Here is a 24832-nt window from a genome sequence, read left to right on the forward strand (position 1 = left end):
AGTGACGGTGAAACCAGTCTTTGAAGATCACAGCTGTGAACCATGCCTTCATAAGAATGGTACCAGACGACAGGAAGGACATCCATCATCCCACGAGGGCACCGAGGCTGCTTTGCGCGGCCAACAACAACGGGCTTAAGCCGGTGCATGCCGTTAGCACTGGCACAACACAAAGCAGATATCCGTTCCTTGGAAAGCTTGCAGCCAGGTACACGTTTCTCCGTCTCCCTGGCTAGAGTGTCCGTTGGCAGCGAGTGATAGAATAGGCCAGTTTCGTCAGCGTTGTAGACTTGACCGAGAGTTAGGCCCTCCCTGCCGATCAAGCCTTTCACCTTGTGCCGAAACTCGTCAACTCCATCCTCGTTAGCGTCAAATGCTTCGCCATGTGCTTTACGGTTGGTAAGGCCATGTCGCAACTTGAACGCAAAGAGCCAACCCTCGGATGCCTTGAAGTCTAGGGCGTCGTGAAGCCTGGCGAACTCAGCCGCAGCCTTCAGCTCCGTTCCACGTACCATCACACCAGCAGCACGTTGTTGTCGATACCAAATCAACGTGGATCGGTCGATTTCTGCAAACTTGGGGGTAAACATAACCTTCCTTTCCACGTTGCGTTTGCTTCTCGACGAGAAGTCATCCGTGTACTGCATGAGTTTGTCTCGGGACCTCTTGATATCGAACAAAGTAGACCGGGCCAGGTTAAACTCGCGAAGAATGCGGGAAGAAGACCACCCCGCATCCACTTTCTCCAATATCTCCCGTTTGTTCTCTAGAGTCAACACCACTCTCTTCCTTTTCCCAGGTGGCGGGGCCATCATCACACACACTAAGAGGAGGCCCGAGAGCAGCAGGAGGCCCTGCAGTAGGTAGGGCACCACCACAAAAGCGATCACGTGGGCAGCCATTACGACGAGCGTGCACGTGAGAGACAGGCGGAAAGCGGGGAGGATGCAGCGGCGCTCTATCGGACGTCGGAGGAATGAACGGCCAAAACAATGCTCTCCCGCGACGCGCGCGGTAAGTTCAAATTATGGGCGGGGAAAAAATCGTGTTTTTTTGGGGGGGGAGGGTTTCGGACCATTTTGGGAATGTTGGATCCCAGGACGATTATGTCCGGGTAGTGGGGATGTTCGGTTATTGGGCGTCCGGATATTAGAGTGATTACTGTACTGTATTTGTAAGTTAAATATTTACATTACTGTTCTGGTGGGTTTATGTACAAGGTAAAGTACTTTTAAATAACATTAAAGTAAGAAATAAAGTCTTATAACCAGTTTACCTGATAGGCGTCGGAATATTGCCTTTTTTATTTGTTCGTTAAAGATATACTGCACTGATTTTCCACGGTACTGTATTTGTAAGTTAAATATTTACTGTTCTGGTATGTAAGTTAAAGTACTTAAATAAATTTAAAGCATTAAATAAAGCCTTGTAACCGGTTAACTTGATTTATATGATTACCCATGATCGGCGGGTTCTGAGAGACTTCTTCGTCAAGTCAATTCGTCGTCAGACAATTCCTGTCAAAACATGGATGATTCCCCGTCTGGACAGTGCGCACCATGAACGATTCCCCATCATTTTATAAATATACAGTAATCACTCCAATATCCGACGTAATAGAGCCATAGGTAGGTCCGGATATTGGTTCTGTCCGGATATTGGGCCCCAGCTTATGGACTTGTACTTATGGACCCTAACTCAGAGAAACACCTATACAACTCCCTCTGGACATGCATAGCACCTATTTAAGACCCAAATCACACCAATAAGGCACATAAATGACTGAAATAAATGCAAAAGAAACATAAAATGAGGGTTTAGAAGGAGGTTCATACAATAATAAACATTCTGGTGACTGGCTCCTGGACTGGTACTTATGGACCCTAACCTAGCCTAACTCAGAAAAACACCTTCCTACTGCACATGCATAGCTCCTAACACCCTATTCACACCAATAAAGGACATTAAAGAGTGAAATGAGGTAAGTATAGTATGGAAAAAAGTACAGTATGAAACATTCTTATGTTCGGATAGTGGGGATGTTCGGATATTGGGCGTCCGGATATTAGAGTGATTACTGTACTTATTTCGCCTTTGAGTTATATTTTAGCATCACCCACAGTTGTCTTTATTAGTAACGGCGAATTGTCTTGTTATTTTTGTGATGGCGAACTGATTCGACGACGAGTTGTCCCAAAACCAATAGGCATTGGAATGTTGCCTTGTGTTTACATATTTGTGTGTCAAAGTTTTGCTCTTCAGTACTGTATTTGTAAGTTATAACTTTAAATAAACCTTCTAACCACTTAAAGTGCTTCATATTGATTACAAATGGCAGATAACACAAAAACACCACATTTAGGGGGTCTATGGAGCCAAATAAGGAGTAGTTAAAACTTAAGCGGTTTCGCGCCGAACGTGGCTGGTTGGAACCAAACCCTCGCGTTAGGGGCGAGCCTGCTGTACTGAGTGTCGTGTGGAATGGAGGAGGGATGGAGGGAGAAGAGAGGGGATGGAGGGAGTTCTTGGAGAGACTCTCACACCACCACATATGTGTTGGACTAACTTGTTGCAAACGTAGGGAGCGGTTGATTGTTCGGACTAGGGAATCGACAGCCGTTTGGATTGTGGAAATGTACCGCAATTTCTTTTGTTCAGTGTAGCGAACAGTCGATTATCGATGTTTCGGATATTTGGGGGTATGACTATTTATCTTTGTTACACAGTTGATTCCAATGTGATCCGATTAGCGGATAATTTTCCCCATGTGATACTGATACCGTTATTAATCGGTTTTGGCTTGCTGATTTACGGCACTACCCAGGAGTGAAGGAAGTGTCTCCGAGAAACGGAGGCGGCTACGGAATTCTAGGAAGAGGCTGGAGCCCCTTCAGATAGTTTTCTTCAATGCTTGGCCAGTTAGAAACAATTTGCCCGAACTCAAGACCTTCATGGCTACAGAACAATTTAATGTGGCTGTTGCAGTCATGGATTCATAATACAGTCAATCCTCATAAATTGCATGTTTATAAATCATGGATTTGTAAATCACGGCTAAGTGGCTGTCAGACTGCCGGCACCCTTAAATCGCTGTAAAGTCACGAAAATCGCGGATCTAGGCACTGAAGTGGGCCTTTTCCAAGGAGAATCGTAAACCATGGCATTCAGTTTGAAAATCGCAACCCAACAACCAATCACCACCCGTCCCTGGTGGCAAGTGTGCATACTAATGCTGCAGAGTTAATGAGAAACATCAGGAACTCATCACCCACTATTTCGCCTGGGTAAGGGCAGAAGCTGAGCCTGAACCACAGCCTGGCCCTTCATACACTGAGGACGTGGATGACGTAGCATGTGTTATCTCTGAGGCAGACTTTGAGGGCTTCCTGAGGGAGGCAGAGGAGCTGGAGAAGGGAGAACAGCATGAGGGAGCACCCCCACCTCATGCTGAGAGGTTCTAAGTTCTTCCCAAAACCACCCCACTCCATTCACTTAAGCAATATCGTCATAGGATTAAGATGAGATCCCTTAACTTTGCTTATTTCTATTAACCCCTTAACCGCGGGGCGTCACTTTCGTGACGCTCGGCTACAATGGATCATACCGCGGGGCATCACTTTTGTGATTCTGTGTTATTTTGAATTATCCCGGGCTCTCAAGTGGTGGCTTGTATCATATATCAGTACTGCCAATGTCCAACACTAGTCAGCACTCCAAATCTCATCTGTACTCCCATCCATTGTTGACATTTTAGCTATTTTAACCCCTTCCTGACTCCCCTCCCTACCTGCCCTCCATTACCCTCTCCTCTCACCTCCCACGCCGCGCTGCGCTACGGAAATTTCCCCCTTCTCTTTCCACAGATTTCATCCATTGAAATAAGGCCTATGCCCTATATTTTTACCCAATAATATATACCAAAAAAAAACAGGTAAGTGATAGTGTTATACTCCAGAAATTGCCTAATTATCACCTGACAACACCTCACGTGCATTCATTCGCTACATTACCACGGTAATTTCCCCTTTGATTTATGCCTTGTAATCGATGTCTGTAATAAAAATATATATCAGAAAGGAAGGGAGAATCCTAATTGACATTTACAGTCACCTGGAACTACCTATTTCTATATTTATTGCCGAGATTTTCTACCTATAAAAAATTAGCATGTAAGTTAGCAGCAGTAAGCCTAAAGTGTCATTGTCAATCCTTCCCTTCTCAGATAATTTACCCCCTTCTTGACTCCCCTCCCTACTTGCCCTCCATTACCCTCTCCTCTTACCTCTCACGCCGCGCTGCGCTACGAAAATTTCCCTCTTCTTTTTCCACAGATTTCATCCATTGAAATAAGCCCTATGCCCAATATTTTTACCCAATAATATATACCAAAAAAAAAAACAGGTAAGTGATAGTGTTATACTCCTGAAATTGCCCAATTATCACCTGACAAAACCTCACGTGCATTCATTCGCTACATTACCACGGTAATTTCCCCTTTGATTTATGCCTTGTAATCGATGTCTGTAATAAAAATATATATCAGAAAGGAAGGGAGAACCCTAATTGACATTTACATTCACCTGGAAGTACCTATTTCTTTATTTATTGCCGAGATTTTCTACCTATAAAAAATTAGCCTGTAAGTTAGCAGCAGTCAGCCTAAAGTGTCATTGTCAACCCTTCCCTTCTCAGATAAGCCGCGGCATTTAGTTCCTTGTCCTCCACTGCAGAGACAACATGTCGCACTCGCACCCCGCCATTCCTGCCGCTTCTGCGCCCATTGCAAAGGGCCCCGTGACCTCTACCCCCAAGAAAAGTGTTGAGGCAAGCAGGAAAGGCCTCAGTGACTCTGCAGTGGCACGAGAACTTGCTGAATTGTCGATGATAATAATGGACAGCGATTTTGAAGATTCCGGTGAATCGTGTGATGAGCCGGGTGAACTTATCGCGCCAGAAACAGCGACAACAAGTGCTCCTACCAGTGAATCTGTGTGTAGCTCCAAGGGAAAGGAGCCTTTAGTGCAGGAAGGAAAAGAATTTGGGAAGGGAGTGAAAAGGCGGCGTGTTAGCCCCAGAACAATGCCCCCACGTGACCCAGCCCGCCATGAGTCACGAGATCATTCACCTCCCCGTTCCCCAAGCCCCGCTTTACTCATCTCGTCATCATCGTCGGCTGAGTTATCTCCGGAGTCTTCGTCGTCGGAGTCACCACCAGCATCAACAGTGAAGGCCGGCCGTAGAGGTAGAGGTAGATCTAAGAGAGTGAGAAGTAGTGTAGCTAGTAGGGTAAGGGCTGCTAGTGCTGTACGGCAACCTAGGGTCAGTGCGAGTGACCTTGACCGTGATAAGCCTCCCTCTCAGCCAACCTCCACCACCACCACCACCACCATCCCTCCACCGCCACGCCAGGGAATCCTGGACGCCTTCGCGTGGACGGAAGGGTCAGATTTTGTCCCCGAAAACCTGGTTTTCGATGAGAGCTCGTCAGGAGTTCAGCCTGCCTTCACTATGGACGAAAATGCTGAGTGTGTCGACTACCTTTTGGCCTTCCTAGATGACGAAGTCATGCAGCACATATGTGATGAGACTAACAGGTTCGAATCACAACGTGCTGCTAGTGGTACAGGTGCAGCCAAGATGCAACAGTGGACCATGCTGGGAGTGCAGGAGCTGTATGTGTTCTTTGCCCTCATGCTTCTTATGCCACACTCCAAGAAGCATGAGTTGGAAGAATACTGGTCCATGGACCCCTTACTACCCTCACCGACCTTCAACAAGTACATGGCCAGAGATCGCTTCCGGAACATCATGGGAAACCTGCACTTTGCCGATAATGATGTACCTTCCCAAACCGACCCACTCTGGAAGATCCGGGAGATTCTGAACAGAATGAAGGATAAGTTCATGTCATTCTTCCACCCATTTCAGAAGGTTGTCATTGATGAGTCCTTGGTTCTGTTCAGAGGACGTCTTCGGTTTGTCCAGTACATTCCAAGCAAACGCCATCGCTTTGGAATTAAGTTCTTTGTACTGTGCGACTGTAAGACGGGGTACATCCTTGACTTCGTCATATATTCAGCCAGCACTGTCGATCTCGATAAAACACACCCCCTTGGCTTCTCAGGCTGTGTAGTGAAAGTGCTCCTAGAAAAGTATTTTGGTGGGAATCATGTGCTGTATACAGACAACTACTATACAGCACCGAAACTTGCCAAATACCTTTCTGAGCATGGCATTGGCTCCTGCGGCACTGTCAAAAGTAATCGTGCCAACTTCCCCAAATTCCCAGAGGCAGGAAACTTCGCAGCGAGGAGACGTGCACCTACGCAAGTCTGAGAAGATGCTGGCAATACGGTGGCATGACAAGAGAGTCGTGCACATGCTCACCACCGTACATAAGGGTGAGATGAGAGACAGTGGGAAGGTCGCCTGTAGGACAGGCGAACCTGTGATGAAACCTGATGCTGTGTTGGACTATAATATAAACATGCGGCTGGTGGACAAGTCCGACATGATGATTGGTGAGATCGACTGCCTCAGGAAGAATACTAGGTGGTACAGGAAAGTTTTTCTGCATCTCATAGATATGACGATGTTGAACGCCTTCATCCTGTACAAGATGAAGGTAAAGCCACCCAAGTCCTTCTCCCTGAGGTTGTTCGCCAGGACTTGTGTCCAGCAGCTGCTGGAAAAATATGGTAAGGTGCAAGCAGCAACTCCAAGGCGCCATCCAGTTACACTTCCCGACCGACTTGAGCAGAGGGCGTATATGGATCGGCACAGACTTGAGCTAATGCCTGCCACAGGGAAAAGGAAGGCTGCGATTCGCAGGTGTCAGGTATGTGCGCATACCACACGCCGCACACCTGAGCATAAACGCACCTCTTGGCAGTGCGCTGAATGCCAGGTTCCCCTCTGTGTAACCTGCTTCTTCGATTATCACAGCCAGAAGCAGTTCTAACAGTGCAAGTGTGGAAGCAGAATTATTTGGAAATAATGTGTAAATAATGTGTAAATAGCAGGTGAAAGCAATGGATGTTCAGTTCATATGATTGAACAGTGTACTATAGTTTCATCTTACTGAAAGTGACAGTGAATAACATATTGTAAGTAAAATAGAAGGGTAAATATTGAAAATAGAATAGAAAATGTAAATAGTAATGTAAGTAATTAGTAATATAAGAATATGAGTACAAATAATTTATGTTATAACAGTGAGAGTGAATCCGTGGCTCTCTACGTATTTTACTGACTGAAAAATAGAATGACTTCAGTGACAATAAAATAATACGACTGAATGAAACTTATGGAGAAAGACTCCAGATATATATAAGTGTGATATAGTAATAGAAATATAAAGTGTGAGGTGTTTTATGAATAATAAATGACAGAGTGCCTAGAGCGAACTAGCGCAAGTGCGGCGATCAGACGCGCTCGTAATTTCCATTGCTTTCACACTGTTTTTTTTTAGTATGGATCCCAAACTACTTGAAAATGGTAGAATAGTGTTTATAGTGTTTGTATCTGGCTGTGGTAATCATATAACGGGTTGTCGGGAAGTGTAAAGTGGAGACTTAGTTACCCTACTTCAGAGGTCTCCACAAGTCCTACGGAAACTGACGAAGGCTCAACAATCATTCCAGGAGAAAGCTGAAGGTATGTGCTATAAGCATATATAATTTTATTATTCTAGGACTAATAACTGATTTTTAGCAAATATTTTTTGAGAGTCTGTCGGAGCCCAAATAACCCCGCGGGACACGCAAGTAATTGGTAAACAAGCCCGCGGTGTAGGGGTTAAATACATGCACTGAATATTCCTAAATTTGTATGTTTGTGTTTGATGGTGCCTAGATAGGTGTAGATAGGGTGCTGTGAGGGTTGATTGGCCAAAGTCCATACCCAAATTCATTTTTCTGTCTATCTATTGCCAGACACCTCAATCCCATTTGGGGTGGCCACAAACAAATCGCCTCCAAGTCGCCCTGTCCCCCGCCATTTCACTGCCCTGCTCCCAACTCACCCCCCCCTCTCTCATATACCTCTCCACCCCATCCCTCCATCTCATCCTCGGCCTCCCCCCCCCTCTTCCCCCCTCCACCTCACTGACATACACTCTCTTCGTCAGTTTTTCACCCTCCGTCCTCTCCACATGGCCAAACCACCTCAGTGTGTTCCTCATAACGCTTCCTATCACATCCACATCCACACCACAACGCTCCTTTATATCCTCATTCGTCAGCCTGTCTCTTCACGTGACTCCACAGGCTCCTCTTAACCCGCGGCGTCCCGTCGACGTACTTCCATGTCCTCACGTTTTGTCACTGCCATTCCCGTTGACGTACTTCAACGTCCTGCAATTGCAAGGTTCATAATTTCCACAATTTTCAAAATTTGCGCGAGATTTTCGATTTGCCCACCTACCCAATCCTCCCCTACCTGCCGCCAGGCGGGCAGAATCCCAGACCCCGCGTGACCCGCGCTCGCCCTTGTCTCGGTCACTCACCTGTTAGCAGTGACCCAGGTCAGACATGGCACGTAAAGGTCTCTCAGACGACGAAATACAATCCGCCCTGGATGCCTTCACTGGAGATAGTGATTCTCCACTTGATGATGATGTGGTGGATCGAGATTACGTGCAGCCTGAGGAGGAAATAACAAACAGTGATGAGGAGGCCCCTTCGCCCCGGAAAAAGTGGTATGTCACGTATCGTAAGGCAAGGGAAGGCCAGCCTGCACCCAAACCACCTGCACGGACCTCTCTCCATCCCCTAGAGAGAGATTCTGATGAGGACGAGGACGAGGATGAGGACGGCGGCTTAGGACGTGATGTTGCCTCGTGGTTGGGGGAAGGAAAAAATCTCACCCCGAGGATCAGAAGGTGGGGTGAGAAGGCAAATAAGGTATGGTCCTAGTGTTTTGTCTGGGGAAGGCGAAAGTGGTGTGGTGGGAGTGCGGGGTGAAAGGGAAAGTGGTGTGGCGGGAGCGCGGGGTGAAAGGGAAAGTGGTGTGGTGGGAGTGCGGGGTGAAAGGGAAAGTGGTGTGAGGGAGGCAGCATGAGCACGTGGTGCACGTAGGCCTAGGGGAGAGGAGGTGGAGCCACTCCCCAGCACGTCTTTCGCCACACAATATTCCCAGACTTCCTCCCCACAGCCCCAGGATGTGGGGAAAGGAAGAAAAGGGAAAGGAAAGGGTAAAGGAAAAAGGTGAGGGAAGAGAAGTGCGAGTGATGAAAGGCGCCGCTCCCAACCTCCCCCACCACCACCAATGTTGCGTTGTGCCTTCAGCCATGTTTTAGAGATTACCATAACTTCCTACACTACTGAAACTGTGTTGGATGGCGATATGACGCTCAGTATAATGGTAAGGCCAGTCAGTATTTTCTAAGTCTTATATAAAGTTGAAACGGGTGTAATGTTTGCAGGAAAGTAATGTATAAGTTGAGAAATAGTGTAAGTTGAAAGAAGTGATATCAAAACTACACCCACTGTGTAAATCTGCGAAAATATGACGCTCAGTATAACACTCTGGTCAGTAAATATGTGATAGCAAGAATATAAAGTGGAAATGGGTGTAATGTTAGCAGGAAAGTAACGTATAAGTTGAAAAATAGTGTAAGTTGTAACAATTGATGTCACGAGTACACCCACTGTGTAAATCTGCAAAAATATTACACTCAGTAGAACATTCTGGTCTGTAAGTATGTGATAGGAATGATATAAAGTGGAAAAGGGTGTAATGTTAGTAGGAAAGTAATTTATAAGTTGAATACTAGTGTAAGATGAAACAAATGATATCGCGATAACACTCACTGTGTAAATATGCGATAACATGACGCTCAGTAGAATAGTAAGGTCTCCAATTATGTGATAGCTATTATATCAGGTGGAAACATGTGTAATGTTAGTGGAGAAGTATTATATAAATACAAAAATAGGTTGTAAGTTGAAATAACACTCATAGCGACTTCACCCTCTGTGTTATTATGCGCTATTATTACGCTAAATATTTACGTAAGGCCTGAAACTATCTCAAAACAGTTCTCTAAAGTGGAAAAGTGTATAATGTTATTAGGAAAGTATTATGTAAGTTGAAAAAACACAATACGAGTTGAAACAACAGTCACAGCGAGTTCACTCTATTTAAATAAGCGCTAACATTACGCTAAATGTTATTGAAAGGCCTGTGAATACGTAAAAACAGTTCAATAAAATGTAAAATGGTATAATGTTATTGGAGATGTATTATGTAAATAGAAAAAATGATATGTATCATGATTCAGCAATGTTAGCGATTCATCGTGAACAGTTTGGCCGATTTCGCTCGGTTCGCACGATGGTACGATGCTTATTTCACCTCTATTTTTGTATAAAATCCAATTTACTCTTGTATCACATGTTTCTATGTTTGTAATAAATACATATCTACTTACTTTCATTGGTTTCCCAGACTTATAATACCATAGAAAACGTGAGAGCCTCAGACCACCTACAGAGAACACGGTACCAGGTGTGACGAAGGTATACCTGTTTAGGCCACTTATGGACCCCGGTGAACATTTTCTTCGTGATTGACCATTGCTTCTGACCAAAAGCGAAAGTTTTAGCAAAAAAAATTTGGGTCCAAAAATGGTCGGGATTGGGGGGTACCAGTGGTGAAAAAGTGGTCGGGACGGGGCGGGTTAAATAACTCATTTCCACTGCTCTCACTCTTGACTTGTGTCCTTCCAACATCGTCCAAGCTTCACTTCCATACGTTAGAGTTGGTATCACAATACTGTCATGTAGTAACTTTTTCACTTCCATGCTCACTTCCCTGTTTCTTATCACTGCTTTCAAAGAACCAGCAACCTGTCTTCCCTGCTGTACCCTTTCAAGCACTTCATCCTCCAAACCTCCATCCTTACTCATCACACTACCCAAGTATTTAAACGTACAGTAATCCCTCTAATATCCGAACGCCTAATATCCGAACATCCCCACTAACCGGACATAATCCTCCTGGGATCCAATATTCCCAAAATGGGCCAAAAACTGCAAAAAATTCGAAAAAAATCTGACTTTTTTTCCCTCCCATAATTTGAAATTCCCGCCTGGCGCCAAACAGCTGTTACACCATGGTCCCTTCACCCCTTCCTTCCTCCCCCTCCCCCCTCCCCTGTCAGTTGCCATTTGGTATTTTTCATTACCAAGTGTGGGCCAATTTGGTAATGAAAAATTCGTTTGGTAATGCATTAGAATAATGCATTACCAAATGGATTTTTCACATGTATGAGGATACACAGGATGGAGATGGTGGATTGTTTGCTCTCTCTGATTAATCTGCTACCCTACATAGTGTGAAAATAATCAACATGGTGTTAGTTATAAGGAGAGTGATTACATGTATTTCCACTTGTATATATAATTAGTGAAGAATATATGCTAGCTTTACGAATTTGGTAATGAAAAGTTATATTTGACAATGAAAGTTGAGGAGATTGGTAATGTGGCTGTTGCGATCTGGCAACTCTGTTACCCCACCAACATCAACAGTCACAGCTTAACTCCGATGGAGAGCAGATACTCATAACAGTGCAAGCCACAGGTGCTTGTTTTTTGTGAATAAACAGTGAATAAACTGCAATACCTTGCCACTAGAACACACAGGAATTTACAGTGTTGTGCAGTGTTAAGAAATTAGAATTTAGAGTGCAGAGGATTAACTGTGGACTGCAAACTGGCGGTTCAAACCAGTCCAAGACCAAGGGACTTGTAAGTACCCAGAATGTTTAATATTGTATAAACTCACCTCTAAAACCTCATTTTATGGTTCTTTTGCATTTATTTCAGTCTTTTATGTCCCTTATTGGTGTGATTTGGGTCTTAAATAGGTGCTATGCATGTCCAGAGGGAGTTGTATAGGTGTTTTCCAGAGTTAGGGTCCGTAAGTACTAGTCCATAAGCTGGGGCCCAATATCCGGACAGGACCACTATCCGGACCTGCCTATGGCTCTATTGATCCGGATATTGGAGGGGTTACTGTACTCACATTTTCCAATTCCTCACCATCCAACCTCGCTGTACATTCACTGACTTCACCTCTCTCAGAGACCATCACTTTACTCTTCCCTACATTCACCTTTAGATTCAGTTTCTTACACACTCTCCCAAACTCATCCACCAAGCCTTGCAGCTCCTCTTCGTCTTCACTCAACAACACAGTATCATCTGCAAACAACAGTACAGGGAGTTTCCAAACACTATCCTCTCTCATCAGGGCCACTCCAACATCCACTACCCTACCTTGTACCTCTTTTATTACCCCATCCATGTACAGATTGAACAACCATGGAGACATGACACATCCCTGTTTCAACCCAACTTTCAAAGAGAAAAATTCACTTAGTTCACCATCCACACGCACTGCAGCCTTCGCACCATCGTACATACTCTTCACAGCATTCAGCAACTTCCCATCTACTCCATATATTCTTAACACTTTCCACAATCCTTGTCTATCCACCCTGTCATATGCTTTCTCCAAATCCATGAAAGCCTCATACAACTTCTTTCCCTTCTCTAAAAACTTTTCCACTAAAGATCGAAGAATGAATATCTGATCTACACAACCTCTTCCCTTCCTAAAGCCTCCCTGTTCTTCTCCAACAAATTTCTCTGTTCTTTCTCTAACTCTGTCAGTAAGTATCCTACTATACACTTTTCCTATTATACTAAGAAGACAAATGCCCCTATGATTACCACACACTTCTTTTTCCCCTTTTTCTTTGTACAAGGGAATAATTATACCTGACTTCCAATCCTCCGGGACTCTACCTTCCTCCCAGGCCAATCTGCACATCTTCCACATCCATTCTACTACTATCTCTCCCCCATGCTTCAGCATTTCACCACACACTCCATCAATTCCTGGGGCTTTCCCCGATTTAACTTTCTTCATTGCTTCCACAACTTCTATCCTACTGATTTCTTCCTGTCTTCTCACCTCCCTCCTCCTCCCAGCCACTTATACTCGCATTACTTCCATCCTCTATGTTCAACAATTCCTTAAAGTGTTCTCTCCATCTGCTCACTTTTTCTCCCTTCTCCACTAGTAATCTACCATTTTTATCTTTCACTCCCCTGCTAACTTCACTTCCACCCTGTCTTACTCTTTTCACCTCTTTCCAGAACATTTTCTTACAGTCCCTCCACTTTACACTCAAATTCCTTCCAAATTCCTCATCCACTCTCTTCTTACTCTCTCTTACTAATCTTTTCACCTCTCTCTTTCTTTCTACACATAACTCTCTCTTCCGCCTCTCAACTTCTTCCACGCCCCTATTTCTCATCCATTCAATGTATGCTTTCTTCTTTTGTGCCACAGCCTGTCTCAACTCTTCAGTCCACCACGCTGTTCCTTGCACCTCCCTCCGTCTTCTGTTCCTTCCACACACCACATCACATGCTGCACATATTTCTTCTGTAAATGTCCTACACACACCTTCCATGTCTCCCATCTGCTCCAATTCACATTTGCCCAATTGTTCCTCCACTTCTCTCTTCTACTCTGCCTTTTTCTCATCCTCTTGTAACCTTTCCACTCTCCTTGCAGCTACTCCTTCCTCTCGTCTTTCCCTTCTTCTATTCCTCCATGTTACTTGAATCCTAATTCTGGTCACCACCAAGTAGTGGTCAGAAAGTCCACTCCCCCAACCTCTATAAGCTCTTGCATCCATTACACATCTTCGGATCATTTCATCCACACACACATAATCAATCATTGCCTTCCTTTCATTCAGTTCACCACCCACCCTTCTCATCACTCGCCATGTATACCTGTGGATCATTTTGTGCCTGAAGAGGGTATTGGCTATCACCAACCCCCTTCCAGCACAAATGTCCACTAACGCACTCCCATTCTCATCTATCTCAGCAGGCACACCCCACTCGCCAACTATTCCATGCACCTTCACATTCCTTACTTTACCATTCATATCACCGATCAAAAACACTCACTCATTCCATCCAAACTTTTCCATGCACACTTCCACATTTGTCCAGAACAGTTCTCTCACTCTTCTAGCTTGATCTTGCGTTGCCGCATACACACACACAATTGCCCACATTTGTATTCCAACTTTCAACTTTACCCACACAATCCTTGACCCAACTGATCCATACTGTCTTATGCTCTTCTTCCATCTTTTACTCACAACTATACATACTCCTTCCTTTGCCCTCTCATTCTCACCTACTCCTGCACATATACCCCATCCATACTTCCATTCTCTCACACTTTCTCCACTTCCATTTTGTTTCAGTTATTCCACATACATCCACTTTTACACCAAGCACCTGGACAATCTCTCTCTCTTTCACCTCATCATTCGCTCCCCTTACATTCCACGTTCCGATAACCATGTCCTTTGTCCGGTCCTTGGTCGTCATCGTTTGGTCAGTCCTTGTCCGAGGCTGACTGTTTGTTTTTTTTAGTTGGTTGTTTTCTGGGGAGGGGCACTAACCCTCCGCCAACCCTTTTAGTCGCCTTTTATGACAAGCAGGGATGCTGGGGGAGTATTCTTGAAAATTCATTTTTCACATAAGAGTTATTATTTATAAACCGCAGAATTTGTAAATTGCACCAGTGGTCCAGACCCAAATTGCCACCATTTACTAGGATTGAGTGTATCTACCTATGCGTCTATCTGTCTTTTACCAGATGCCCCAACCCTGTGAGGGGTGGCCGCAAAGATATTGGCTTCACGTTGCCCTGTCCAGTGCCAATTCACTGCCTTGCTTGCAGCTCACACCCCCCTCACTCATATACTTCTCCACTCCATCTCTCCATCTCATCCTCAGTTTCTCCCCCCACCTCACTGGCATACACTCTCCTCATTAGTCACTTGCTCTGCATCCTCTCCACGTGCAGGGCTCTTGTTTGGCGAGCCACAACTCGCAAATGCGAGTATTTTTTTTTCTTCGGCGAACAAATTTTACATGCAAGTCGCCTTTTGGTGAGGAGAAAATACATCCACTTCAAAACTCAGTAAACTACAAAATAAGTAAATCTCACTTAAATGAACAAAAAAGCACATTATGAATGGTTAAAAATAGACAATGTGTAAATAAATAAATAAATAAATTTATTGCTCGTAAAATATTTTGGTTCATAGTCAGTTTGGCTACTAAAAATTTATTTGGCTCGTATATCTGAAACCTTAGGAGCCATATGGCTCGCAGCCATCGGCAGTTAGCAAGAGCCCAGACGTGGCCAAACCACCTCAGTGTATTTCTCGTAATGCTTTCTGTCACATTTACATCCACACCACAGCACTTCTTTACTTCCTCATTTGTCACATGCTCCTTTCAAAGAACTCATTTCCACTGCTCCCACTCTTGACTTGTGCCCATCCAGCAAGGTCCAAGCTTTACTTCCATGTGTTAGAGTTGGTATTACAATACAGTCATGCAGTGACTTTTTCCTTCCATGCTCACTTCCCTTTTACTTAGTGCCACTTTCAAAGAGCCAGCAAACTTTTAGAGTTTATGTTGGAGAGTTTGAAATTCCTAGTTACAAAATGTTTCATACAGACCATAGTATATGAGAAAGGGGCAGGGTTTAATGTATGTCAGTGATGGCTTAAATTCTGTTGACTGTAAGTTTGAGCAGCGTAGTTAGGGGTAAAACTTCTGTAATTCTTGGTGGCTTCATATGTTATGTAAACTAAGATGACAGAAGAGCAGATGCTGAAGGTAGGTGACTTGTAGCCTTTATTGATGAATTTTTTTTTCTCCGTTGGATAAATGAATGAACTAGAAGCAATAGCATCCAGTTCTTGTGTTCAGTGCGGAAGATGAAAATGTTACCAGCTTGTCTGTTGGTGAATCATTGGGAGATGATTATATTCTCTCAATATATTTGTTGTGAAAGATCATGTGGACCTCTTAAAACAAAAAATGACTTACATGGAGCTGACTTTGCAGGTTTTAGAGCAAGTTTTATGAGTGTTGGATTAAAGGGCAGTAATTAAATGCAAGCTGTGTTGTCCCAGGTGATTGGCTGAAGAGTGTAATTGTAATTGTGTACAAGGGGAAGGGTGATGCCCTGGAAAAAGGAAATTATAGAGATATAAAGCTTTTAGATCAGATAATGAAAGTAATGGAGAGAGTTCTAGAAGGTGTGATTAGAGAGAGTGAATATTGATGAGATGCAGTTTGGGTATATGCCAGTCAGGGGGACACTGATGCCGTATTCATTGTTAATAGCTTCAGGAAAAATATATAAGGAAAGAAAAAGGAACTGTACTTTGTTTTTGTTGATTTGGAGAAGGCCTTTGACAGAGTCCTAGGAGAGGTGGTGAAGTGGGCAATTAGAAAGCTTGGGATTGAGGAGTGGCTGGTTAGGATGGTTATGGCCATGTATGTGGGTTCTCGTGACTCGCACCCAGGTAAGAGTGAATGGAGATTTGAGTGATGAGTTTTCTGTGAATGTTGGTGTTCATCAGGGGTCGGTTTTGAGCCCCTTGTTGAAAGTAATGGAGAGTTCTAGAAGGTATGATTAGAGAAGGTGAATATTGATGAGATGCAGTTTGGGTTTATGCCAGGCAGGGGGACCACTGATGCCATATTCATTGTTTGGCAGCTTGAGGAAAAATATATAGGGGAGGAAAGGGAACTGTACTTTGTTTTTGTTGATTTGGAGAAATCCCAAGAGAGGTAAAGTGGGGAATTTGAAAGCTTGGGATCAAGGAGTGACTGGTTAGGGTGGTAATGGCCATGTATGTTGGTGCTCACACGCAGGTAGGAGTTAATAGAGATTTGAGTGATGAGTTTTCTGTGAATTTTGGTGTGCATCAGGGGTCAGTTTTGAGCCCCTTGCTCTTTATCATGGTACTTGAATCCCTCTCACGTGACTTCAGCAATGGACTACCATGGAAGATGTTGTGTGCCAGTGATTTAGTGTTGATTGCAGAGAATGAAAGGGAGGCGAAGGAAATATTTAGGAAGTGGAGAGATGGTATGGGGCACAAGAGCTTAAGAGTACGGTAACTGTAGATAAAACAAAAGTCATGATATCTAGATTTGGTGGTGATACTGTCAGAGAAGAGGGAGAGTGGTCATGTGCAGTTTACCACAAGGGCATGGGAAGTAATTCCATCTTGTCTTGACATTGAGAGGGCTCTCCCCACATGGTAAGGGATCTTTGTATGAAGCATGTGTTAGGAGTGTAATGCTGTATGGTAGTGAGATCTGGGCAGTGAATGAAGAGGATATTTGCAGGCTGAAACGTACAGAAATGACAATGGTTAGGTGGATGTGCAGTCTGTCCCTGAATGCAAGGCCTGGGAGGGCTAGGTTTACGATGGAAGAGTTGAGAGGTAGGATGGGACTAGAGTGTATTGGTGTTGTGATGAGAAGAGGTAGATTGAGGTGGATTGCACTTGTGGAGAGGATGGGGAATGCTAATTGGGTGTAGAAGTGAGAAGTGTTAATATTAGGGGTGGGGTTGTGAGGGGTAGTCCAAAAAAGACCTGGGAAAAGGTCATTAAGTGTGACCTCAGGGTTAATGGACTGAACAGGGTGGCTGCCAGAGATCAAGCAGCATGGAGAGCCGCCATTAGGTGACCAAGGCCGACACATGCAAGCATGATGGAGCCTTTAAAAGTGAACGAGTCTCTCTCTTGTCAGAAGAGCACTTTTCAGAATAACAGGCTGCATTCCTGCTGTCGAAGTCCACAAAGCCAAACTTAGTTAAAACAAAATTGTTTATTAATGAAATAGCCCCTGCAGTAAAAAGAGAGAAAGGCTGCATACAAGAGGGCTAAAAGCAGCCAGAACTAGAATGATTTGGACTTCTTCAAGACTGTATATAGGAGAGTGTATCCATCCACCCATCCATCATCCAATTCTACATTGCCACATGAGAAGCGTAGGAGCCCGGGGCTAAGCAGTTGGTCCTGACATTTAAGATGAGAGTGACCAGCCTCACTCATCCCTGAGTGGTATTACATGAGCAATCAACCCCAACCATCCCTTGGATATAAACCTTCACCGGCTTAATCCGACTGGAGCGCAATAATTACTCACTAAACCACCAGGCGCCAAAATTTGGTTATATGGTTACCACCCAGCGTAGTAAATGGTTTCCTGGTGTACAGGAAACCATTTGGCTTGTCACTCAGTGTAGAGTCACCCACAGGCAGAAGGAAGAGAAAGGAATGAAGGAAGGAAAGACAGAAGAGGAAGTGTAAAGTTACCCGTAGGCAGAAGGACAAGAAAAGAATGAAGTATGGGAAGACAGAAGAGGATGGAAGGAATGGAGAGAGGAGAGGAAAGGGCAGACACCTGACAGCAGCACTACATTGAGTGAGTGGATGCTGAGCGCCCCCACCTACCTCTGATAAAGTTGGCCAAAAGAAATGAGGGAGACATTATGATTCAGAGAGGGCCCCAAAAAGTTCTTCAGCCCTGTAACAGTAGGAGACCTTTGAAAAGTAATACTGGATGACATAAGGATCAGTCATTTATAATGTAAATATGGCCGACACTGGAAATACTGTATTTTTCACCATATATTGCACACTTATTATCCTAGGAAAAAAAAAAAAAAAAAAAAAAGAAAAAGAAGGCTTCAAAAATCTCACTACGCATTATACCATGAAAGACAGGTTTGGATTAGGCTTATGGGTTGCGTTACTTAGTACCCACACTCTCCTGTTCACCAGAGTGGCCACTAGAATAATCAGGTGTAACTGTATGTATGATCCAAAGCTACAAAAAATATACTGTATATATATATACAGTAAGTACAGTAAAAGTCCTATTATTTGGCAGCTGATTGTTCGGTAGATCCGACATTTCGGCAGTTTTGAGAAATAGTCCCATTTACGAAAATCATTGATTGTTTGGCAGATGTCCGGAATCATCTCGGCAGTCTAGGAAGTGTTATCTGTGGCTTGCAGGCCTAATGTTTCATTACACTTCTGTATGTTCACTAATTTCTATATTTTTATTCAGATTCAGGTATAGTACTGTATTGATTACAATATTGCACAGTATCACATGGTGTCTGGCAATGAATGAATGAATGAATGAATCATACACTACAGTAACCACCCCCACCAAATTAGCGAGGGTTACGTTCCAAGCCCCCACGCTAATTCTTGAAATTCTTTCATTCTTGATGCCTTCCTGAAAATGACACCGGTAATTGAGTAGCCCATGAACCACTGACACTGTAATGCATTACTCATAAATAAATGTTGCTTGTTAAATCAGTTTCCCCGTTGTTTTTAGCTGTACGGCTGTGACAGCTCTAGTATTTTTATTCCTCAGCATAATGGTGGAAGGGACTGTCCTGTTTAACTGAACCTAACCTAACCGAGTTTAACTGTACCTTATAATTTAACCAAACCTAACCTAACCTAAAGTCAGAAAAATACTTAAAAATAAACTGGAGAAATATGAATTGCTAAGGTCTCTCTGATGAAAGTTAAACGTACATTTAGTGCTCATTCTTTTGTTTGTTTTTGTGCTTAACGTGAAAGAGAGAGCATTGATGCAAACAGTAATATATCCCATTAATCCTTTAATAACCTCCGGCACTGAACAACCTTTTACAGTACCGATGTCAGTGATGTTAAGTTAGTGTGAGCTATAAAGAAAACTGAACAATTATGGGGAGGGAACGAAGGTCAGTGGTATGTTTACATGACTACGCTACGATTCCAAGCAGTTAGGCGGTCGGTTAATCTCAGATGTTTTCGCCCATTTGGTAAATACACTGTAACTTTATCAATCTTTCCGTGACTCATAGCGAATCATAGCATGGGTTTAGGAAGCTAAATAACACATTGCTAGGTGAGCCAGACGATTATCTTCCCATCTTTAAGAAAAATAAATTGATTTCAGAAGAATGGAAGAACTTTACGTACAGTACTCAGAAAGGGATTTAATTTCTTCCATTTTCTTATAAGATGTGAAGATAATCGTCTGGCGCACCTAGAAATGTGTTATTTAGCTCCCTAAACCCATGCTATGATTCGCTATGATTGACTGGAGAATTGATAAAGTTACGGTGCATTTACCAAATTGGCGAAAACATCTGAGATTAACTGACCCCCTGACTGCTTGGAATCGTAGCATAGAGTCGTGTAAACATACCAGTGACCTTCGTTCCATTCCCATAATTGTTCACAGTTTTTCCATAGCTCACTAACTCGACATCGGTACTTTAAAGGGTTGTTCAGTGTCGGAGGTTATTAAGGGGTTCATGGAATACATTACTGTTTCCATCAGTACTCTCCTTTCACATGTAAAGAAAAAAAACGAACAAAAGAGTGAGTGCTAAATGTAATTTATGACTTTCATCAGAAAGACCTTACCAGTTCAGATCCCTTTATTTTATGCAATTTTCCGACTATTTTATTTTGTTTGGAAAAAGTACTGTATACAGTACTCACTCCAAACATATTTGTAATAATATAAGTAGTGATGAGTTCACCAATACAAGTGATGTACTGAGCTGGTAGGTAATATTCCGTATCATTTCGGCCATCCAGGAAGTGTTATCTGACTTGTAGGCCTACTGTGTCATTACCCTTGTATATGTTCACTAATATATATATATATATATTTCAGATTCAGGTATAGTACTGTAATGATTGCAGTATTGTACAGTATACAGTACTCTCTCCAAACACAGTTGTAATACCGTACCATAAGTGGTGATAAGTGTTCGCTAATATATTTAAGGTACTGAGTGGGTAGGTTTTTGATTATTCGGCAAATCTAATTTCTCGGCATCATCCTGGTCCCATAGATGCCGAATAATGGGACTTGTACTGTATATTTATGTATGGTGGTAGGTGGTAGCAACCATCATCCACTCACTTGATGTAGTGCTGCCTACTTCTTCCTTAGTCTTTATCATTCTTTTTCTGTGCCTGCCCTGCTCTCTTCCTATTTCTCCTATTTTTCCTGTCTCTTCTTATTGCTTTTCTTTCCTTTTCAGATGGCTTTACATTGAGTGACAATCCAAATGGTTTCCTGTAAGCCAAGAAACCATTTACAATGCTGGGTGGTAACCATATAACCAAACCATACGTGCTCCTTATGTGTCAACAAGTGGGTTGGTGGAGGGTTAGTTCCCCTCCGCGTAAAACAAATAACTCAAAGTCAAATTGCCACCCCTTATGGGATTATGGCATCCGGCAATAGAATAGATAGAATATTTATAATAATTATATCTCAGAACATAGTATTACTGAAAAAAATTGAGTATGGGCCTAGCAAGTGACTGATTAGGCTAGGTCTAATGTTAGGCTTAACCTATGCTACGGTACAATCAGAAACATTACACAATGGCCACACCTTGCTTGTTTCTTTGTACTGTTTTGGTACCTCAGACCTACAACCTTTTCATTCTCGTCTCATGAATGGTCCTAAAAGACTTACTATTATTTTGTGCCTTTTTGGTGGTAAAAATTACTTTTTAAGTAAGAAAGTATGATAATTTGCTGTGATGTACAAAAGAACTCAATCACCCACCCTGCCCATGCAGTCTGAGCTTGTAAACAGTAGTGTTCGCTGACAAACCAAAAATAAACCTATAGGCTTCTTTAGCCTCGGACCATGGCTGAATTTTATTGTTTTATTTTTCATCATAGGCTGCAATAAAAATAATGCTAGCCTAAGCTATTGGTGTAGACAAGCCTTGATTAGCATATACTAGGCTATGCTTGTTGGGGAAGAAGGTATCAGCTCAGGCTCCAGGTAGGTCCTAAGCCCCCTGGTTTTGTTCTAATCCTGTCATTTTTTTTTTCTTTACATCATCTGCCAGATCATGGGTGCGCATTATATATCGGTGCAGATTATATGACAAAATATGGTAACTATTTTCCTTGTGTCTTTCGAAGATATTCTTGACATGGCAGGACCAATAGATATCTATATCTATGTCTGTCTGTCTGTATATTACAGGTACAGTATAGAAGTTGGATATTCATTATTAATGACCACAATGCTTAATATCTTTTCTGTCATGTTTATAGAAAATAGTACTGGGCACTGCAGCTACTCCTAAGTTTCCAGAAATATGCCACGTCTTTCAGTGTTTTACTGTATGATTTATTTTCCTGTTTTCTGAAATTGTTTATTTCTTCCAGGAAATGTACATCGGCGAGTGAGGAAGTGTTTTGGAGCAACTATGCATCCCTAGATGACACGAAGAAAACCCTAAATAACATAAAAATCGACCTGTTCAGCAAGACAGAGGATGTTGGGTATGAGGCAGCAGGGGTGTGTGGCTCCCTCCTGGCTAATGACAGTTTCCTTAGTCTTGTTGACCCCAAGGATGAAATTGATATACTATCAACTTTGATTAAGGTCATAAAGGAAACCAAAGAAAAGAGGCTATTAATCCGAATCCTTTGGAGTATTTCAAAGAGCAGGTTAAAGAAAGATGTCTACCAAAGGAAAGCCCAGGAGCTTTTGGAAATTTTAGTTGCACTGCTTGAGTCTGAAAATTCCTCATCTGCTGTGCTTCATGAAATATTACAAGTTATTTATTCAATGCTGAATGTTGTCACTGAAGAAATGGTCAAGTATGTAAGTCAGTGGTTCATCTTGGTGTTTTCCAAGTTGTTTCATGTTGTTGGGAAAGTGCGAATAGCTGCTTTACTCAGTATAAACCATACTGTTAATGTGCTAAATGATCCCCAGAATGATAATTTGAGGCAGAGTATCATCCAGCCAGTGATGCTTGATCTCAAGTCAAAATATTCCAAGCAAATGTACCTGTTGATGCATGATGAGGCAACAGATATACTGAAAATATGGAAAGTGATAATTTTATTGCTAGGGACAGACCTCCATTCGGGCACAACATTGATAAATGGGCTCCTGGAGGTTCTCGAAAAGGCATTTAAAAGCCCCAAATCCGAGATCAGGGTGGAAGCCTTTAGCTGCTGGAAAACATTAATTGACAACTTTTCTTTGGACATTGATGTTCTCACAAATATCAAGAGACTAAAATTGCTACTAGCTCCCTTGAAAACAAACAACACCAAGACTGAAGATATTGCTCAAGCAAAATTACTTACATGGTGGCATTTAATATGTGTTTTATCCAAGACTTCAGCTGTAAGTATTGAAACAATTGTGGCACCACTCCTGAGATTTTGTTTCAGTTATGGATCCTCACCAGGTGGCTCCTTAGCTGGGCTGGCAGAGAGAAACCTCAAAATGTCTGGGGCAGCAGCATCACCAGGTAGAAAATTTTGTGGCCTCCATGTTATGTGTGCAGAGATCCTGGCTCAGATTCTCTGTATTGACACCAGATTGAGTCAGGGTCAGGCTTACAAATTTACAATATCAAGGCTGGAAAAGCCTCTAGTCAGTAGTCCTACAGTTTATGCCCGACACCACTCTCTCTTTCTCAGTTGCTTCAGTGAGTGTGTCCAAAGTTTAAATGCTGCTGAGAATAATCAGCTTCTCCTAGGCATGTTCATCTTCCAGTCTGTACTAGTACATACCACAGCTGTAATCTCTTTTGATGCAAACAAAAAAGAGTCAGTTGAAGCTGTGAAGGAGCTGTTTTTAACACTATCATCCCTGGAGAAACACTGCCAGCCAAATGATTTGCAGAGCATATTTGTTTACAAGTTCTTGGAAATGGCCATTGTGGGTAACCAAGCTCTCCCAGTGTCTGTGCTGAACTCCCGGCAGTACCACATAGCTTCTGGGGGCACCATGGGAGATATGATCAGTGGCACTCTTTGCAACCATCTCATCCATCAGCTGTGTAAACCTTCCATGCTCCATCATGCCACAGTGTCAGAAGAGTAAGTGATACATGATTGTTTTCCTTTTATATAATTGTACCATATAATTTGTGGTAGGTGGGAGCACTCACCATCCACTCACTCAGTGTAGTGCTGCTCTCAGGTGTCTGCCCTTTCCTATCCTCCTTCCTTCCTCTTCTGTCATTCTTTACTTCATTCTTTGCATGACCTTCTGCCTATGGGTTACTTTACACTCCCTCTTCTGTCTTTCTCTCCTTCATTCCTTTTTCTTCCTTCTGCCTGTGGGTGACTCAGAAGAGTAAGTGATACATGATTGTTTTCCTTTTATATAATTGTACCATATAATTTGTGGTAGGTGGGAGCACTCACCATCCATTCACTCAGTGTAGTGCTGCTCTCAGGTGTCTGCCCTTTCCTATCCTCCTTCCTTCCTCTTCTGTCATTCTTTACTTCATTCTTTGCACGACCTTCTGCCTACGGGTTACTTTACACTCCCTCTTCTGTCTTTCTCTCCTTCATTCCTTTTTCTTCCTTCTGCCTGTGGGTGACTCTACACTGAATGACAAGCTGAATGGTTTCCTGTACACCAGGAGACCATTTACTATGCTGGGTGGTAACCACATAACCATATTTGGGTGCCTGGTGGTTTAGTGGGGAATTACAGCACTCCATTTGGATTGAGCCGGTGAAGGTTTATATCCAAGGGGTGATTGGGGTTGATTGCTCGCGTAATGCCACTCAGGGATGAGTGAGGATGGTCACTCTCATCTTAAATGTCAGGACCAACTTGCCTAGCCCCGGTCTCCTGCACATCTCATAGGGCAGCGTAGGATAGGACGATGGATGGTACAGTTGGTCTAAGAAGTGATGGCAGAGCATCCAGAAGTTTTCGGTCAGCGATAATGTACATACTCTTCCTTAAATCTTTACAAGGAGAAACCTATTATGTAAAATTGTTACAGAAAACAATAAGTAAATGCAAAAGTACTGTTATATTTCAAAATTGTAGGAATCAGTTCGTTAGTTATGATAATAGGAAATCCTAAA

The 24832-nt window shown here is 43.1% G+C and overlaps 1 protein-coding gene across 1 annotated transcript in view; it reads left to right on the forward strand.

The window, feature by feature from the left end:
- LOC145417418 (uncharacterized) overlaps positions 1-24832 on the forward strand; it is a 287807-nt gene that overhangs the window by 21068 nt on the left and 241907 nt on the right. The window contains exon 3 of the mRNA XM_080286100.1: positions 22148-23824. Within this exon, the coding sequence (XP_080142226.1) occupies positions 22148-23824 (1677 nt within the window). The remainder of the gene's footprint in view (positions 1-22147; positions 23825-24832) is intronic.

Source organism: Coenobita brevimanus, chromosome 110 (genome assembly GCF_032717465.1).
Source record: "Coenobita brevimanus isolate Jiangsu-jjx chromosome 110, ASM3271746v2, whole genome shotgun sequence".
NCBI classification, from domain to species: Eukaryota; Metazoa; Arthropoda; class Malacostraca; order Decapoda; family Coenobitidae; genus Coenobita; species Coenobita brevimanus.